The following is a 19,665-nucleotide window of genomic DNA, read 5'->3' as shown; positions in this document are numbered from 1 at the left end:
GTCAACCCTAAGGTCTTCTGGTTTGTTTTGATAACACAAAGGACCATTCTCCTGAGGTGTTGTCTCATTCCCATCCAGAGATACGTCTTGGGAGCATGTGTTGCATTCTGGTTCTTTCCTGACTAGTAACTTGGTCAACTAGTCAACCCTAAGGTCTTCTGGTTTGTTTTGCTCATAATTGGTTTTCCCCCCCCATATAAAAACAAATGATAAAGCAACTCTCTCTATAGGATGGGAGAAAAGACATTAGTTAGTATTGCCCGGTAGTTTGACAGCAGTAAACAGAATCTGGCCTCTTCACTGGTATCATTGGCTGCTTGACCCCCACTTAACCTTCCTGTTAGTTTCTGAGTTTCCAGAAAATGTATTACTTCCCAGGGATACCAGGAGACTCGTTGTGAGTGAAGAGCACACACAGAGAAAGAAAATTAGGGGTGTGGGCATTGCGCTGGCCCTGTATCAGAATGTTCCGAAAGTATTTTCAAATAAAACAGCGCATCAGGTTGGTGAAGCAAAGAGCTTAGGAGGATGCGGAAGTTACCTTTGTTGAGGTAAAGTTAGAGCCAATTTAACGAGATGTCCCCGTGCTGCCTCTGAGGAGCCTCATGTGACATAAGTTTCAAGGCAGAACAAATTTTTGCAAATTCACCCTTACCATGGGATTGCATGGTAACTCCCGGCCATGTGAGCATTCAGAAGTTCTCAAAATAAGTATGTGGGTTAACAGTCAGGTTTGCAACACTGGAATTCTGTAAAGATTTCATTACACGGACAGGCTTGCCCCCGCACCCTATCCCTGGTCACAGGCTACTCCTGGAGGGATGTATCAGGGCTGCAAGGCTGCTGACCTCTGGAGACTGGAATGTGCATTTCCTTGCTGGGGCTCAGAGCCAGCTTCCTATTTATTTAAGAGGCCCTGGGCACCTTGGGAGCCAAGCAGAAGTTGTGATGCAAGTTTTAGCTGCAAAGCATGTTAGGGTTGCCCAATGTGTCTGACTAAAATATGATTTGAAAGATTTCTCAAAGCCCTGGTGATGTAAGCCACAGCAGGATTAGGTAGTCCTGTAAATTCCAACCTAAGTAAATAGAAAGCTGGTGTAAACAATGAGGAAGCTCCCCTCTGTCCTCAGGCTGTGAAGTGGGGTGCAAGTCTGCAGTGGGGTGGGTGGGATGCAGTGCGGGAGTTCCCTCTCCTATTCCTATTCAAAGCATCAGTCAAGAGAATGGTGACAGTGAGTGCCACTGGGGAAATGCGGGTTCTGAGGGTTTTGTTGTTTGGTTGGTTTTTCTGAGACAGGGTTTCTCTGTATTACCCTGGCTGTCCTGGAACTCACTCTGTAGACCAGGCTGGCCTCAAACTCACAGAGATACACCTGCCTCTGCCTCCTGAGTGCTGGGATTAAAGGCATGCGCCATAAGAGCCTGCTGACTTCATAGTTTTTATGTGACCATATGTCTTTCAGATTCCCAGGGGTGTGTGTGTGCGTGTGTGTGTGTGTGTGTGTGTGTGTGTGTGTGTGTGTGCGCGCATGCATGCACATGTGCATATGCATGAGTGTACACATGCACACTTGCTTTTAAAGCAGAAGGTGCACATGGGAAAGAACACAGGAAAGAGTGAGTGGCATGTCGGTAGAGTCCCTGTGTGTGCATGAAGTGTGCAGGACCTGCAGAAGCCTGGCTCACAGGGTTGGGGTATAGAAGAGATTGGGGTACACTCTCAGGCTGCTCTGGTACAGGTGGGGAGCATTTTACCTTGATGGAAGCTGCTGGGTTCTGAGGCAGGCAGGAGAAAGAGAAGTCTAATTGGAAAACAAAAAGAGGTATTCTGGAAAGGATGGAAGACCGGAGTGGCGTAGAGGATAGCTACAAGTAGATTCTGCTGAGATTTCCTGGTTAGAAGGAATCTGGAAAGTTCACAGTTCATGCTACTACTCTGCAGATAGCATAGAGGAAACAAAAAGGATTTAATCATGAAACATTAAAAATTCAAGTGAGTTGACCTTTTAGCCAGTCTTTGTAGTATTAAAGGACTAAATAAGTAGGTTCTTCGTAATTAGACTCCTACAGAGAACTTAATTTGTATGTAGGTATGTAAGTGTTTAGTAATTCAAAACACATCCTGTTTTGTCCACGACTGAGCTGTGTCTGAGGATAATGCCTGTGTATGTGGTGACACCTTCAGCCTCATTTTATCACCTGCCAACCAGGGATGCTTAGAGCCTGTTCACTTAGGGGTTACCAAGTGACTTTTGGTAGCGTACTGGGGAAGGGCAGGGGGCAGTAGGGTGACTTCTGTCCTTATGTAGCCATTGTCCAACATTGTAGGAACCTGGTAGGACTATTGATTATGGCACTATCCTCACAGGGCACAGGATAGTGTTGCACTTTATCTTCTTGAGACAGAAAACACGAGAGAGAGAGAGAGAGAGAGAGAGAGAGAGAGAGAGAGAGAGAGAGAGAGAGAGAGAGAGAGAAGTTAGATGGTGTGACAGATTGCCAATTCCTCACCCACAGGGTGAGCCAGATACGATTTGAACTGTGTCACAGCCTCTGAACTCACTGGCCTTTGAGCCAAATTCATTTTGGCTCTTCCTGCATTTTCCTCTTTGGGCATTCTCATGTAGACTCTGCTCCCCCTACCTTTTACTAGTGTATATCAACTGCACAAAATAGGGGGGCTCCTTAAGCCATTTCCAGACAGGAATAGAAGAGACTTGGCTTGTATCGACCCCTCTGCTTACCCACACTCGTCTCTGGTAGTGCCCCTTTGCTTTCATGTCTGTTTAGATTATTTTAAATTTAAGAACTTTTTCAATTTAGGGTCTTGCTTTGTTGATGACCCTCAGTGCTCTGGGCTCAAGCCAGAGCCTCAACCTCCTGGGTACCTGAGACCAGAGGTATACTATTGCACTTAGCTGACCCCGCTTCTACTAGAAAAGAATGCAGCAGTTGATACCTAGATAGCCTATACGTTCTTGCTTACACACATATATATGTATATGTATACATATATACACACATATATATGTATATGTATACATATATACACACATATATGTACTGATATATACACACATATATGTACACACATATATGTATATATAGATTTAATACAAACAAAAATCCTTCCAGTTGATTGTTGAATGTAAGGAACATACATTTAAACTTTGACAGACGTTAGTCTCCCCGAATATCCCTGAAATAGCTTCGGTTTTTGAATACTACGATGTATTGCTTTGTGCCGAGCGTTTTGAATGTGGTCCCCATCAACCCTTCCTGGACAGAGCTAGGAAGACATTGTTGCCTGGTCTGTACGTAGGAGTCCTCAGGCTTGGCACCAAGAACATACCACAAGTCCTGGCCAGGTCAGGGTCCCAGCTTATCCTCCTGCAAACCGCTTTGAACACAGGCACAATTCTCCTCATAGTTATGAACTTAAAAGGGAGAACATGATTTAGCTTTGTTTTGAAGTGCCTGTCTTACATAGGATTCTGTGTACTGACATGTTTATTGGCAATTTGCATAGTTTTGAAATTGTCTTTTATAGTCTCCGTCTCATTTTTACTGAATTGTTCACTTATTTCTTTTACTGGTTCCTTCAATCTCCTCTCCCTTCCTCCCTCCTCCCTCCCCCTTTTCTTCATTCTTTAGGGTCTAGGGTGTTCTAGCCAAGTGTTTTCCCACCCACCCCTCTCTGTCTCTACTCTTCTTTTTCACTTTTTACTTTGAGACAGGACCTCACTAAGTTGTCCAGATTAATCTGAATTTACCCAGTACCCTAGGCTGGCCTTGAACTTGTGACCCTCCTGGCTTAGCCTCCCATCTAGCTAGATTTCAGGCCTGTGCCACTATGACAGGCTGATTTCTACATGTCCTGAGTGGCAACCCTCTGCCGTGTATTGCAAACCCCTTTTCTCTCTGGTTTGTTTCTATCAACTTTTTGCTTTTGTGTGTTTTGCCAAGCAGAACTTTGTAGTTCTAATTGTGAATCTGTTTATCTTTTAAGGAGCTACCCTTCCTCCATCTTAGGAGTATAATATCTTTCTGTGCTATTCTTGTTTTTCTGCAATTCCTCCATAACGCATATCTGCAATCGACCTGATTGATGTTTGCGAACTCGACACAAACCTAGACCCATCAGGGAAGAGGGGATCTTAAATGGGAAGATGCCTCCATAGGCAAGTTTGTAGAGCATTTTCTTGATTAATGATGGATGGGGAGGGCCCAGCTGCTGTGGCTTGTGCCACTCCTGGACAGGTGGTCCTAGACAGTATAGGAAAGCGGGCTGAGCAAGCCACAAGGAACAAGCCAGTAGGCAGCATCCCTCCATGGCCTCTGCTTCAGCTCCTGCCACCAGATTCCTGCCCTGTTTGAGACCGTGCCCTGACTCCCCTTAGTGATGGAGAGGTAGAAGCTGAGTAAACCATTTTCTTCCCAAGTTGCTCCTGGTCATGGTGTTTTATCACGGTAGACAGCACCCTAACTGAGACAGGTTATTTTAGAAACTGAGCGCAAAGTTACAGCCAGGCAGCAAGTTCTGGTGTTGTGCTGCACAGAGGGTGATTGAAGTTAATGATATTGTCTCATATTAACTAAGTAGCTATAAGACAGGGTTTTGAATGGTCTCTCCATGAAGAAATGATAACTGTTTGAGATGGTGGGTAGTCTATTCATACCATGTCAAGCAGTTCGCAACAAATAAATAAATATCCTGAGGCATTGTTCTACACTCCACAAAGTTGCTTATAGTGATCAGCTGTCACTCTTCCGTTTCTTCTAGATATATAAATTCTTGTTCATTTCTTCTCTCATAGTTCCTTAAATTTTCTTTATCCTGGTGATTTATTTAAAAAGCATCATGAGGAAGTAAGCTTTGCTGTATTCATCCCAAGCCTCTGCGCATGTTGGGGAAAGCCTAGTATAATGATGTGGAAGACAGACATAACTCGCCATCTTTAGCTGTTACCTAGTTTTTGAGGTCTTCAGATTAGGAGCCATTATTTTTAGATATCAGATTAGACAATTTTGAGCCCACCCCCTGGTTACTTTCCCCTAATCAAGATTAACAAAGGTGGTTCTGTGCAGTCTGTGTTTGGGCAGCTCCGTCAGTCGGTTTCACCAGCCAGCACTTACAACTCATGCCTGGATCCGAGGGGCTAGACATCTGTATGAGGAGTAGAAGACCATGCATAGGACCTTTGGGAAGCTCCTGCCTGTGCTGGGGGATTAGCCCACAGTAGCCCATGTCCAATAGGCAATAGTATGCAGTATAGGTCTAACCTTAAAACGTAAGAGTTCCGACAAGCCTGCATCCTGATTCCCAGCTACTTGGGAAGCTGAGACAGGAGAATCAAAGTCTGCCTGCGCTACAGAACGTGACCCTGTCTCTAATTAAAACGTAAAGGAGCACTGAGTAGGCAGTCTAGTGGCAGCGTGCTTGCCAAGCATGCCTGAGGCCCTGGATCCAACCCCAGTGTCACAAAGATGAAGGAACAAACTATTCTAAGGTCATTAGGTAAGCGCATTTTCTAAGACGTTTTCTATCTTGAAGAAAGAAAAAATAATTTAGAGGGTGCTTAAGGAGTCTGGCTCGCTCATATATTTAGTCTGATTCATTACAGTTTTCTTTTTTTGTCTATGATACTGTCTCTCTGTGTGCTGTATTGAGAGTTTGTGCCTGTGTGCATAGGTACACACATATGTGTGCATGTGGAGGCCAGAGCTCAACATAGGGCGTCTTCCTCTGTCACCACCTTAAATTTGGAGATTGTCTGTCATTGGACATGGTGCTCACAGATTGTCTAAACTAGTTAGCTAAGGAGCCCCAGAGTTCCCCCGTCTCTGTCCGTGCTCCCCCAGACCTATGTCAGCATGCCCATTTTTGTTCATTTGTTTAAAGTGGGTACAGGGGATTTGAACTCAGTCCTGATTCTTGTGCAGCAAGTACTTTACAAGTCGTATCCTCAGCCCGTTTTCCTTTCTAACACACAGCTACCCTCCAGAGAGACCGCATCTTCAAGCATTTTACCAGGAAGCGCCAAAGGGCTATGCGAAGGCGAGTCCATCAGGTCAACGGACATAAGTTTATGGCCACATACCTGAGGCAGCCCACCTACTGTTCCCACTGCCGGGAATTCATCTGGTAAGACACCCCACTTACACGTAACCCACTCCCCTCCGGCCTCTGGCTGTGAGAGGTTACCCTGGCTTATGTCTGGTTTCAGGAGAAAATGTATAGATAAGGAGGAATAGTCTTTGGATCTGATTTTTGTCTCCTCTGTTCGTGTGTTGACTCTCTTAATCCCACCGATAAAACAACAACAAAACTAAATAACGTACAGATCCAAATGTTAGGTATCATTTCTTACACTGGTAACTTCATTGAAGGTACTGATGAGTCCAAAGCATGAGCCAGAGAGAGAGAGAGAGAGAGAGAGAGAGAGAGAGAGAGAGAGAGAGAGAGAGAGAGACCAATCAATTGATAAATTAGAAAACCTGGCTGAAGAGAAAGGACAATTAAGAGTATTGCTTGGAAGAAGGTGTGGAGAATGTGATAAGTTATGGGAAGTAATTGTTGGGAGAAAAATCTAGTTGTCAGTAGTGTCCAGACACATGGCATATAGTGTGCACGTGGTTTATGGCCTCTAGTGGTCCTATACCACAATCTAACCTCCAGCAAGTAGGTACTAACGTAATTAAAGGTTGAGAAATTCTGAAGACTGGGGACAATGTCTTACAGGATGTAAATGGAGCAAGCAGTAGCAAGTCTGTAGCAGAAAATAAATGTAAGCAATAGTTACTGTCGATGAGAGTCGAGGTCAAGCACACTTACGGCATTTGGAAATAGAATTGCCCCCCTCCCCCACACCAACACAGACACAGACACAGACACAGACACACACACACACACACACACACACACACACACACACACACACACTCCCATAGAACTTATCAGAAAAAGACTATCAAGCTAGGAGCAGACAGGGGATGGTGGTAACACTTCTGCCCCCCTGTGGACTCCAGAGGGAGATGTAGGGACAAGATGAGGGAGAGTGCTGGGGCCTGGTAGCTGCAGTGTGCTGTGGTGTGTGTGTGTGTGTGTGTGTGTGTGTGTGTGTGTGTGTGTGTGTGTGTGTGTGCCTGTGAGTCTCTGTGTGTGTCTGTGTCTCTGTCTGTCTATCTGTCTGCCTGCCTGTCTGACTGACTGACGTCTACATGTGAGTACTGCCACATTGTGCGTGTGAGAAGCAGTGAGGTAGTAGAGGAGCTCCTGGCTGAGTTCAGCCTCCTACACACGGGGTTGGTTTTCACTGAGGATTTAGGAGACAGCTGATGGTAGGTGGAACGGGAACCTTCATCACCTAACTTTCACATTACCGGGAGCATCCAGTCTGTCAGCTGATGTCCTTTGTGCCTACTGGTAATAAACAAGAGCTCAGAACAGCACACTGTCCTATGCCTCTTCCCTGAAGTGATGCTTTTCATAAAGGACCAGAGAAAGCAATTCACCTTAAGAACTATGATTACAGACGTTATTACTGAACTATTTGACTGACAGTAGTTTTCTCTCTCTCTCTCTCTCTCTCTCTCTCTCTCTCTCTCTCTCTCTCTCTCTCTCTCTTTTGTCTTGAACAGGGGAGTATTTGGGAAACAGGGTTATCAATGCCAAGGTAAGAAAACATGTTTACGACCATGTTTAATCGCGTCCGTCCCTTTGTGAAAATACGGTAATACCAATAGAAAACAGGCCAGGCTGCACCCCATCAATACTGTGGTAATTCTCCACAAGTCGCATGGCACCCAGGTGGCAACTCTAGTCCTTACCAGACCCTGGATGTTTTGACAATAGAGAGGAAACATGTTCATTTCTAAAGCAAGGACTCCCAAAAGAGCTTTGCTGCTGAAAGCTTGCAGTAACATGACAAGACTGAGAAGTAGTACCGATGTGCAAGCGTGCCCTTGAGTACTGAAGATCAGTTTTTGGTTTTCATGTTGCGCTGTTGGCAGGGTGAGACGCTGAATGCTGATTGATGTGTATATGTCACCGGCATAGGGATTCGGTGCTGTTACCCAAATTAGCTTTATTTTTCAGCTTTCTGAATTCAGAACAAAACAAAACAAGAACAAACAAACAAACCAAAATGAGGGGCTGGAGTGGTGGATCAGAGGTTAAGAACACTTATTGCTCTTGCCGAGGACCCCAGGGTTCAGGTCCCAGCACCCACAGGGCTGCTCACACTGCAGCTCCAGTTTGGAGATCTGATGCCCCCTTCTGGCCTCCATGAGTACTGCTTGCATGTGCTGCACAGATACACTCACAGGCCAAACAAATACCCATAAACATTAAATAAAAATTAAGTAAGAACTTACATAAGATATTAGCATGTACCAGGCCATAGTCTTGATCCTAACACAATCGATCAATCAATCAATCAATCAATCAATCAATCAATCAATCAATGTGAGGAAATCTTTACAGTTAAATACCTCTCATTTTCACAGTTCTAAGGTAAAATCACTGTATTAGTATTCTTGCAGACTTAGGAAGAAGTAAAAAGGAAGTGTAAAAGAAGCTTCCTCCTAGGTGGGTCTATGTGGGCGGGGTCTGCTGGCCTTTCATGGGACCTCCCCTACTGTTGCCCTGAGTGACATCTGGACATCAGTGCTGGGCATTTTGACTTCCTCTCATCAGGTGACTGGTAACATAGTGCCACATATTCCACAGTGGCTGTCCACATGTAAATAAGAAAATCCTCTCTTTTAGAGGAGGCGAGATAATGTGCTTTTTTTTTTTTTTTTTTTTTTTTTTTTTTTACTTAGGAGAACTGATTGAGACATGCTCTTGAACCTAATTTTTACTTTTATGTGTGGAAAATTCCACCGAACTCTCCAAGTTAGGGAAAATGAGCATGTAATTAATATAGCAGTTGTAACTGACCTACACGCTGCAAATTCAGTCCTAAATGAGCAGACAGCTCACGAGTCAGGCCGATACCACTTTTTAGCCTGGACCTGCTCGGGGGTATGCCCTCCAGCCATATATCCACCTTATACATTCTTACATAGATCGAGAAGCTCTAGATGCACAAGGGTGGAGTTTACAGATTAAACTCTATGATTGAAAGGTGTGTCTTTTGTTTCTTTTTCTCTCAGCATAGCACCAGGGCAGTGATTCTCAACCTGTGGCTTGTGGCCCCTTTGGGGGCTGCACATCAGATATTTACATTATGACTCCTAACAGTAGCAAAACTACAGTTATGAAGTAGCAAGGAAAATAATTTTACGGTTGGTGTCACTACAACCTAAGGAACTGCATTGAAGAGTTGCTGCATTAGGAAAGAAGTTGAGAAGTATTGTGCTGGGGCATTTGATGGCTGACTTTCAGTGGGGTACCTATTCTTTTTTTCTTTTCTTTGTTTTTGTTTTTGTTTTTGTTTTTTTCGAGACAGGATTTCTCTGTGTAGCTTTGATGCCTGTCCTAGATCTTGCTCTGTAGACCAGGCTGGCCTTGAACTCACAGAGATCCACCTGCCTCTGCCTCCCGAGTGCTGGGATTAAAGGTGTGCGCTGCCGCCGAGGCCGCCACCACCACCCAGCAGGATGCCTGTTCTTTAAAGAGCAGGAAAGAACATTATTTAGGAGGCATGAGAGGTTTTTGTTTACATCTCACTGAAGGACATAAAAGCAAATGCCTGGTAGGAGAGAAGTGTGCTGGGCCAATCCTCATCAGAAGCACGGGGTGGATGTTTCAGACAAAGCAGGTCTGAGGGTGAGGAAACCATCAGAGCTAGAAAGGCCACTGTGTAGCAACAGGGCCAGTTCTTCAGAAAGATGTGCCACGAGTAACACGCACGTACCTAGCAGCAGACAGCAAAGCGTTCGAGACAAAGACTCCAGGACTAGGAGAGAAATAGACAGGCCCACTGGAAAGCATCAGGGCTTTGGCTGACCTGAGCGGCACTACCACAGCATGATCACACTAACATTCATGGAACACACCAGCCAGCAGCAGTCAACAACACATTCCTCCCAAGCTCATGAGGAACGTTTATCACCAAAAGACACATTCTGGACCTTACACTACTTTAACAAATGTGGAAAGAAACAGAACACACAGGAGTCATGTGGTCTGGCCAGCCAATGGTTCAGCAGGTAGAGATGCTCCTATATAGCCTGAGAGCCCGAGGCTGATCCCTGGATCCCACAAGGTGGCAGGGGAGATCCAGAGCTGTCCTCTGGCCTATATACACATGTACACACACACACACACACACACACACACACACACACACACACACACACACGCATGCACGCACGCATGCGAGCATTTATACATTTAGAGACACACATGCATACACACATTCATTCATACACTTATAAACACACATACACACACTAGCTCACACAAATACTCACATATTCAGACACATACATGCTCATTCATATGCACATGCTCGTATGCTCATACACACACATACACATATGCTCACTTAATGCACATACATGCACAAACACACACACATAAAACATGTTTATACACTCACAGACATACACGCATGCTCACTCATACACACATGCTCATAGACTCACACACACACACACACACACACACACACACACACACACTTTCTCTTTCACTCTGTTCTCTCTGTGTCTCTGTGTCTGCCTGTCTTCCTGTCTCTCTGTCTCTGTCTTTGTCTCTGTCTCTGTCTCTGTCTCTGTCTCTGTCTCTCTCTCTCTCTCTCACACACACACACACACACACACACACACACACACACACACATTTTTAAAACAAAAACAAAAGAATCATCCTGTCAGTTCACAATGGGATTAAACTTGAAGCCAATAGCAGAAAGATATCTGAAAAACCTTCATTATTTGAAAAGAAAACAACACATTCTAGGTAGCACAGGAGGCAACAAAAGCTTACAAGAACATAAAAAAAAATCTTGCATTTAATAAAAATGAAGAATATAAAAACAGGTGGGGCATAGTGGAAACCATACTCGGATGGAAAATTTATAGCATTACACGCACTTAGGGCACCGCTTGGAGTCTGGAATATTCAGGAAGCTGGCTGAGCTGTTCTGCAAATGTGTGTTAAATTGCCCACTGAGCACTTAGCACCGTGCAAGGACTTCTGGGCAGGCCTCAGCCACATGTAGAAGATTTGAAGGAAGGGGCGGTCTGAGGGGCTGTGAGGAATCCGAGGAGGAGGGGGAGTTTGGGTAGAAAGGGACAGATGGAGAATATTTTCTCAGGTGAGATAGTCTTTGAGTTTTATCTTATTATAAACGTTAGCTCCCAGGCAAGTAGGATATCTTAGAGACGGAGAGGGAACACTGTCCTAGAAAGATCGTACAGTTTAGTTTTTATTGAAGCCAATGAGTCTCATAGAAGGATAATATTAAGTGGCATGGTGGCCTCTGAGGGGTCTGGAGCCTGGCTGGGTTTGGACACTGTTGATGGCCGTGAGATGGTGCTGGGAGTGTTCAGTCATGGGACAGATGTGACTAGGGTCATACCGTGAAAAGATTCCTCTGAAGGTGGGTGCAGGATGAAACACAGTCAGGAAGGAGGGAGCAGCGTAGGGCGGGACGGCAGACAGTTGGCCCTTAAACAGAGGTCTCGTTAGGGTGTTGTCAATAGATGCAGGAAGGATGAGAGCCCTGGCTGGGCTGCCAGGATGTGGCCAGACATCCAAGTCAAGTCGCTGGCATGGGCAAGCTTTCGTTGACTGCTGCAACCAACTGTCCGGGGAGCTTCTGATAAATGTGTAATTGCTGGATTTAATTTCCTAGTGTGCACCTGCGTCGTCCATAAACGCTGCCATCATCTAATTGTTACAGCCTGCACTTGCCAAAACAATATTAACAAAGTGGATGCCAAGGTAAGAGAACGCTGGTCTGCTGATTAAGCACCCCTTCCCTGTGTGCTCTCACACTCTCCCCACTTCTCCTGCCTCCCTGTTTCGCTCTCCCCCTCCCCCTCGGCCTTCCCATCATTCTTAGAACACACAACAGTGCTGGAATTTTTATTTCTGCTCCTTTGTAGTATGACCTCACTATGTATAGTAGTGACTTTGCCTCACTGTGACAGAAAGCCTACCCCATTATTTTGTCTCATGGTGTCAGATGTTTCAGACTATCAGAATGGGGAGGGCTCTACGGAGCAGAACAGTTCCTAGCAGGGTGGAGAGGACGCTGAGCCTGGAACCTAGGGTGGGGTATTACCTACAAAGTTCTACCACTAAGAATGGGAGCGTGTGTGTGTGTGTGTGTGTGTGTGTGTGTGTGTGTGTGTGTGTGTAAAGCTAGATCCTACCTCCTCGTGACTCTGTAGCCACGCCAAATAGCACCACTGGCTAGGGACCCTTGTGTTCTGAACACAAGCTTGTGAGACATGGCTAGCATTGGAAGCACAACACCTTGCAAGGACCCAGTCAGTGGTCAGCTGAGCCGAGCTGTATACGCCACTGGCACTATTATACAGGGAGCTCTGGTGGAGAGAAAGAGGCCGAGCTTGTACAAGCACCTGCAGTGCTGAGTCTGGCTCCCTTCAAGTTCCTCTGTCAGCTCAGGCCCGATCCACAGCCTCTCTGAGCATCAGCCTGAAACATCTATGCCTTGCTCATGCGTATTTGTGGCAGTTAAACGGAACTGACAAGTCCATTAACTGTAAAGAATGCTTGCTAAGCAAAGAGACCCCCGGCCTCCTTCAGCCTCACAGGGACTCCAGGGAAATGTCTCTGTGTGTAAAAGCTCCCGTTGCCTTTGCCTGGGATGGGCACATGCTCTAAATTCGGGAGGGAGAGAGCAGGGGGAGTGTTGTTGACACTCAGTGGACTTGCGAGTGCTTGGGAGAGTCCAACTTGGGGACCGGTGACGACGGTGCACATGCAGGTTAGGGAACACACAGAGGGATGTGGACTGGAGCTCGTAAAGGAAAGAGGCCCGGGAAAGTCCACAGAGGAGCAGGCATCGTCCTGCCCTTTCTCGTGGTGCACCTGTAGTTTTGGCTTCCAGCTGTGAGGCTGATCATAGAGCATATGGCGAGGAGGTACAGAGAAACGGCACACGGGGAAAAACCATTAAGTCTGCACTCCCACTGTCCAAATGCAAACGCCAGATGAAGGTTGGGAGGGTTGGGTGTGATGGCCGCTGCGGGGTCACTGTGGGGTGGCTTCATTCCGTGATCCCCATGCCTTCTGAGTGACACAGTTTCTAGAACTGAGGGAGAACTGTGATCTGAGTACAAAGGATGAGGGGAACATTTTAATTTCTGTTTCTTTCTCCAAATGGTGAACGGTCCTCACACGCACCTGTATCTCAGCCCTGTCTTGTTCTTGTCTCAGCCCTGTGCTGAGACTTGAGCAGCCAGAGCTGAGCCTAGTAGAATAATGCATCCAGAGCCCGGGTGTCATCGAGATACTCGGCCTTTGCTGTGCTCCCGTTGCAATCATTATTACAAAAGACGTTCTGAGGAGCTGAGCTGCCCTCCTCTCCCTCCAGATTGCAGAGCAGCGCTTCGGAATCAACATCCCACACAAGTTCAGCATCCACAACTACAAGGTGCCCACGTTCTGCGATCACTGCGGCTCCTTGCTCTGGGGGATAATGCGACAAGGACTTCAGTGTAAAAGTAAGATGCGGAGGTGCTGGCCTCCCACGTCCCTGTGGCAACATCCCACTATACATGCGTGGGGTTCTGACGGCTCAGAATCTGACCGAGGGCTGATGCTTTACACATCAGCATCTGAGTTGTGTTATTTACATATAACTTGTTGAGCATGGTGGTACATGTAAAGAGAATGGCATCTGATCCCTAAAATAATATTAGCAGACTAAATTAGGTGTTAAATCTAGTGGTCTACCGTGCTTGTTGTTAGCTACGCGTTGCTGAGTGTAGACTGAGCGTTATGTGTTTAAAAGGCATTTGCAAGAGGCGCTGGAGGAAGTGTGGGCAAGATGGAGGGCCAGAAGAGGTTTGGGTCCTAAGTAAGCACTGGCTCTCACCAGAAGTAGGCAGCAGTTGGGCTATCACTGTAGTAAGTGCTGTGTGGGTGGTCTGCAAGCGCCCGGTGACGTGACCGCAGGAGCAGACACGGCAAAGAGCAAAGCTTTGATGGTGGCTGGCACCTTACCAGCTGTACCCGGTGTTGTTCAGAGCTCTTGCCTTTTCAAAGGCTCTGAGTCGGGTGAAGGCCAGCCTCTGTCTTATGAGGGGTTGTTGGAGCCATTGGCCTGGAGTTCATCTCCCATTGATATGTGATTATCTGGCTATCTGGGGGTGCACCTGAAGCCTTATCAGACTCATGCTAGGGTGACAGCTTCCGTTGGCCATCTGGGACAGTCAAATTGCATCTGTCAGCAAAAGGGACCAAGTTCCAGTGAGGCATAGTGTGACACACGCCTCTAATCACGTCACCCAGGGAACCGACACAGGAACGTCATCAAGGGTTGATCTACATGGTGAGGCCTAGCAGCCTTTGGCACAGAGTAGGAAGAAGAAAACCAACACAAACAAAAACAGTGACCTTCTCTGCCCCCCGCCCCCCGCCCCCCGCCCCCAAGCATCCTTTTCATTCCCCTGGAACAGCAGCCAGCTCAGCTAGAGGCTTCAGCCCAGACGCAGCTTCATGCCGACCTGGTGGTCTCACCTGAGCGAGCCGCTTCCCATTTTCTTCTGTTTCTAGCTAGTATACAGAACCATGCACGGGGCTCACCTACACTCCTCTGTCTCCAGTTGCCTGAGAGCAGCATACTTCCAAGGACTTGGCTCCCGTGACTTCTGTTTTTATTGCCCCAGAGTTTTTCTAAAAGGTCACTGTAGTGTGTATCCCTCTGTACCAGTCAGTTTCCCATGGAGCTCCTGAAGCTTAAGCTTTGGGCCTCCCTCTGCTAATGTGGCATTCTTTTTCATAAGAAGCTTCCCCGATGACAAACTCAATCCCCGTAAAGCCTAGACGGTGGTGTGCTTCCAAAGATGGACCGACTCCATCAAAGAGGCATTTGTCCCGCGTGATGGCTTCAGTCGGGTCGTCCATCCGCAGGACCCACTTCCAGAAACCAGATAGGAATTGATTTCTGCTGATTGGACCTTAGAGCCTTCACAAGCACAAGAATATATAGCTTGCTCTGCTCACTTCTCCAAATGTCATTTGCCCTGACCTTCAAGCACTTGAAAGGTTGCTTTTTTTTCTTCCCCTACTTAACAGTTAGAACCACAGCCCCACAGGATATACCCTGTGGGCTAGGAGTGCCACCCAACCACAAGAGTACCCAGAAAGGAGCGTACAAAGCTCTCTCCTCTCAAAAAACCCACCTCTACCTTGTTTGAACAGTGACCTAGCTGCAGCTTGTCGATGGCTGCTTTTTATTTCTCTGCTAATCGGGAGGAGGGGGGTAACGCCAGTTGGCACGATTCTGCCTTGTCTGATGGCCTGCGATTGTCACTGTGATGAACATTTTAATCTTTATATTGTATCTTGCTGCCAAGGCAGCAGCGACTGTTACACGGGATTTAGATGAGTCTGTCCCATCAAGTCACAGGAAAAAGGTGGAAATCTATTATTTAAAATCTGTTGTTCTATAATAGGCTAGGGTTTCTGCTTCTGCACAAATCAGAAATAGATAAAATGCCAGGAATTGTTCTAAGTGTGAGTTTGATTTTGTGAGATGATATTGTCAGCCTGTGGTATTATTCTTCTGTCACAATCCTTAGGCTATTAATGTTCTCCACAGCACGTGGTGACTTGGCTCTTTTGTGACCCTGGATTCTGTTTTCTTTCCTCCAGTATGTAAAATGAATGTACATATTCGATGTCAGGCCAATGTGGCCCCAAACTGTGGGGTGAACGCTGTGGAGCTTGCCAAGACCCTGGCAGGGATGGGTCTCCAGCCCGGAAATATTTCTCCAACCTCGGTGAGCCCTCTGCCTTTGGCTGTCTTTTGTAAGTTATTCAGGTGTGGTGAGCCCAAGTGAGAGAACAGAGAACGTAATCTCAGCAACTACACCGAACAGGTCCACTGCACTCAACAAAAGCATTTCTCTCCCATCCAAGAGTCTATATACATTTATGGCAAGAAACAGTGAGCATGCATGTACATCAGGAAGCAAGAGAAAGGAGTCCCCCTCCCCCTTAAAATCAGCTTCCCATCCATTTGGTCTGGTAAAGATCACAGAACCTAGATGCCTAGAGTGGGCCGCTGGCTGGTGACCAAGCTGGACAGTTGGCCAGTAGCCACAAGTCTCAGCTTCCTTATCTCCGAAGGGATTGAAGGTGACGAAGCCTGGAGTTCTCCACTTCCTTTCACTGCATTGTGTGTTCGGGGTTGAGAATTCCTCTCTTTCGTTCTGCAGCTGATAGCTCCTTCCTCTGGACACTTGGGAATGGGTGGAGTGATTCAGTTGCCCTGGCCGTGTGTGGTCCTGCAACCTCCCTAAGTGGCATCCAGCTGATATTGTCCCTCCAAGCCTTGGCTGCTTCCCAGTTCTTCCTTCTGCCTTCCTGGCCAGTGTCCGCGGTGGGCTGGGACAGAGCCATGGCTGGGTGGCTGTGAGATCTGAAAGGGGTAGTTTGAGGGAAGTTCGGGAAAATCCTAGACCCACGGTGAAGCCATCCCTGAGTACTTCGGAAGGAAGTCCAGTCACTGAGCTTCTTACTCGCTGAGAAAGCAGCAGTACTAGCTGTTCATTCGCTTTTACAGAAAGGCTCCTGCCCAGATCAGGGCCCTGCACTGACAGTGTGCTTCAGGAAGGCCCTGGGAAGGTCCACCTCTGCATGTTTGGGGGTAGGCAGGTAGGATGCTAAAATGGTGAGGGGGGCGGAGTCCTAATGCATAGGATGGTGGGTCCTGAAATGGGAATGTTAAGGATTTCCGGCTGCAATATGGCAGGCTATGTGACCCAGTAGTCCCTGAATGGGTAATGCCTCCTTGTCTGCCAAACCAAGTACCTTCAGTATTATGATATTTAATAGTGGGAAACCAGATTTACCTGCCGACAGCACATCATTAAAAAGAGAGAATTATAAGTAACCAAGGAGAAAAATGGGTTTTAAAAGGAGATTAAGGAACACTGGCTCTTGGGTCTTTAGCTCTAACCAAGAATTCGGGTTGAGGAAGTAGAATTTAAGCTGGGACCACTTTTCTATTATTGAAAAGTTTACAAGAGATTTGGGAGGGGGGAACCTAGAAAAACCACTGTATTTTAAATATGATCCGTTTTATTATATTGTTATCCCTGTTTTAGGGTGTTAAATATCTAAGATCCTTGAAGGTGCAGGCTGTGGCATATTGATTTATTTTCAACATTGCTTAGAAGTCCCACCAGGGCGTAGAGTCCTAGGTATATCCTTTTAAACTAGATACGTCAAAGACTTCAAAATTCGTATCCTCAGAGTGAGGGAGCAGCTCAGTGGTAGGGTACTTTTCTAGCATGCACGAAGTCTTGAGGTCCATTCATAGCACCTCAAAGGACACAAAAAAAGAAAAACAACCCAACAAGAACAGCCTCCCGGGGGCTGGAGAGATGGTTCAGCAGTTAAGAGCAAGTACTGTTCTTGAGAAGACCAGGTCCCAACACCCATATCAGTGGTTCACAAACCTAACTTCAACTCCAGTGGATCCAAAACCCTCTTCTGGCCTCCATGACACCTCCACACATGTGCACATGACCACACACGGACACATACACATTTAAAAATAATAAAAACAAATATTTCCAGAAGCAGTCTGTGTTCTCAAAAGGCATTCAAAGATGTATAAAGTACATGCGACCACTGGAAAAATAATACTGCGTGCAATAAGACAATAATTGAGTCATATTTTTAAATTCAGGACGAAAATATGTGTCTTTGTGTATTGTTTTTTTAAAAAATGTATACGGAGAGGAGGCTAGTGAGGTTTTAGATATTTAACATTTACCCATCGTAATTCTTGTTGTTCCTATTTTGCGTTGAATTTTATTTATATAATTTAAGTTTTTGTATTAAAAACACACATTCCTGTCTGGCTGCGGTGACTCTCTGAGTAAACACGAAAACCACCCTTTGCATGGAGTGGTCACTAGATGGCTCTCCTGGAATTGAGTGCTCCATGGAGAAGCCATGGGAGAAGAAACCACAGTGACCAGCCTAGAACGCGGGCATCTTCATTTTTGCGCGAACTTGGATGCATTCTCCACACAGCAGTGCATGCATACAGACCAGATGGGGAGGTGGTTTTGAGTTTTAGAACATCGGCCCAGGATTGACTTCTCCACACGCCGGATAAAGGCTGAGACCGCTCACTGCTAGGATGGTCTCCCTCTCCAGACCAGCCTCATGCTCACAGTAATTTCTGCGTTCCTTGCAGAAACTCATTTCCAGATCGACGTTAAGACGGCAGGGAAAGGAGGGCTCCAAAGAAGGAAATGGGATCGGTGTCAACTCTTCCAGCAGATTTGGCATCGACAACTTTGAGTTCATCCGGGTGTTGGGGAAGGGGAGCTTCGGGAAGGTGAGTCTGGGCTTTGATGGGCTGGATTGAATTAACAAGCATGCTGTGTGCATGTGCTGTGTGTGTACGCGTATGGATGTGGGTGCACACCGGTCCTTCTCATGTGTACCCCACACCCTCAACCCTCGAGTGGCCCTCACGCTCGCTCCTGCTTCGCTCTAGGTGATGCTCGCCAGGATAAAGGAGACAGGGGACCTGTACGCTGTGAAGGTGCTGAAGAAGGATGTGATCCTGCAGGATGACGATGTGGAATGCACCATGACTGAGAAGAGGATCCTGTCCTTGGCCCGCAACCACCCCTTCCTCACCCAGCTGTTCTGCTGCTTTCAGACTCCTGTGAGTATGACTGGTGCTCCCTTCCTGCCTCACAGTCTCCTGTCTTCAAGAGCTTGAGACAAGAGTGAGAGGTTGACCATGTGAGGAAGTTGTGTGGAATGGGCTCTCAAAACATTGGCCACGTCTGATGACCTGGGCAGACCCCTTCCTTCAGACTGCCCCATAGAAGGGTCACCTCAAGGGTTGTGTGCCCTGATGTTGAAAAAGCCTTCACACATGGATTTTCCTACAGCAGAGAAGTTATGGAAGTCTAAGAGGAAAGTAAATGTCATGGATTTTCTTGGTGAATTTGACTATGGTTCTTCCAAATTTTGGATAGGCATGACCCTGAGTGAAAGGGTTGAGAAGGACTCAGAAAGGGCACCTGTCTTGATTCATCCCAAGACCTTGCTCCAGGCCTTAAAGACCCTTTGTCTGGTACCTTGGACTAGTCGTGGGATTGGACTCTGCCTGTGATGTTAAGAGTAGCAACCCAGAATGCTCTTTGCTGTAATCAGTAGAATGCCCAGCTAATGGTAGTTTAAACAAACAAACCAGGGTGGTCTTGGTTCATTTGAACAATGGTTCTTACTAATTCACCCAATGTAAAGTCAGGTGGTGACTCCTGGGGTTGGATTTATGGCCCAGCGCCATTGGACATGTCTCTAATGTCTTCTACTCGGTGGCTCCGACTATTTGTTGCACCTTTACATGTCCCACTTGGACAGGACAGCATCCAAAACAGAAGCCAGTGGGTGGCATGGACCACTCTCCTTACTTAGTCTCGGGCCATCTTTTTTAGCAGCAGGAGCTAGGAAAGGAGATACCTCACCAAGAAATC

The 19,665-nt window shown here is 46.5% G+C and overlaps 1 protein-coding gene across 1 annotated transcript in view; it reads left to right on the top strand.

Moving 5' to 3' along the window:
* The window catches only part of Prkch (protein kinase C eta), a 210,042-nt gene that overhangs the window by 106,659 nt on the left and 83,718 nt on the right, over positions 1 to 19,665 (top strand). The window contains exons 3-9 of the mRNA XM_052739595.1: positions 5,995 to 6,145; positions 7,642 to 7,676; positions 11,811 to 11,899; positions 13,521 to 13,650; positions 15,806 to 15,933; positions 18,366 to 18,509; positions 18,672 to 18,845. Coding sequence (XP_052595555.1) covers positions 5,995 to 6,145; positions 7,642 to 7,676; positions 11,811 to 11,899; positions 13,521 to 13,650; positions 15,806 to 15,933; positions 18,366 to 18,509; positions 18,672 to 18,845 — 851 coding nt within the window. The remainder of the gene's footprint in view (positions 1 to 5,994; positions 6,146 to 7,641; positions 7,677 to 11,810; positions 11,900 to 13,520; positions 13,651 to 15,805; positions 15,934 to 18,365; positions 18,510 to 18,671; positions 18,846 to 19,665) is intronic.

Source organism: Peromyscus californicus, unplaced genomic scaffold (genome assembly GCF_007827085.1).
Source record: "Peromyscus californicus insignis strain IS unplaced genomic scaffold, ASM782708v3 Scaffold_15__1_contigs__length_86483966, whole genome shotgun sequence".
NCBI lineage: Eukaryota > Metazoa > Chordata > Mammalia > Rodentia > Cricetidae > Peromyscus > Peromyscus californicus.
Note: the sequence above shows the minus strand (reverse complement) of the source record. Positions and strands in the feature narration are given on the sequence as shown.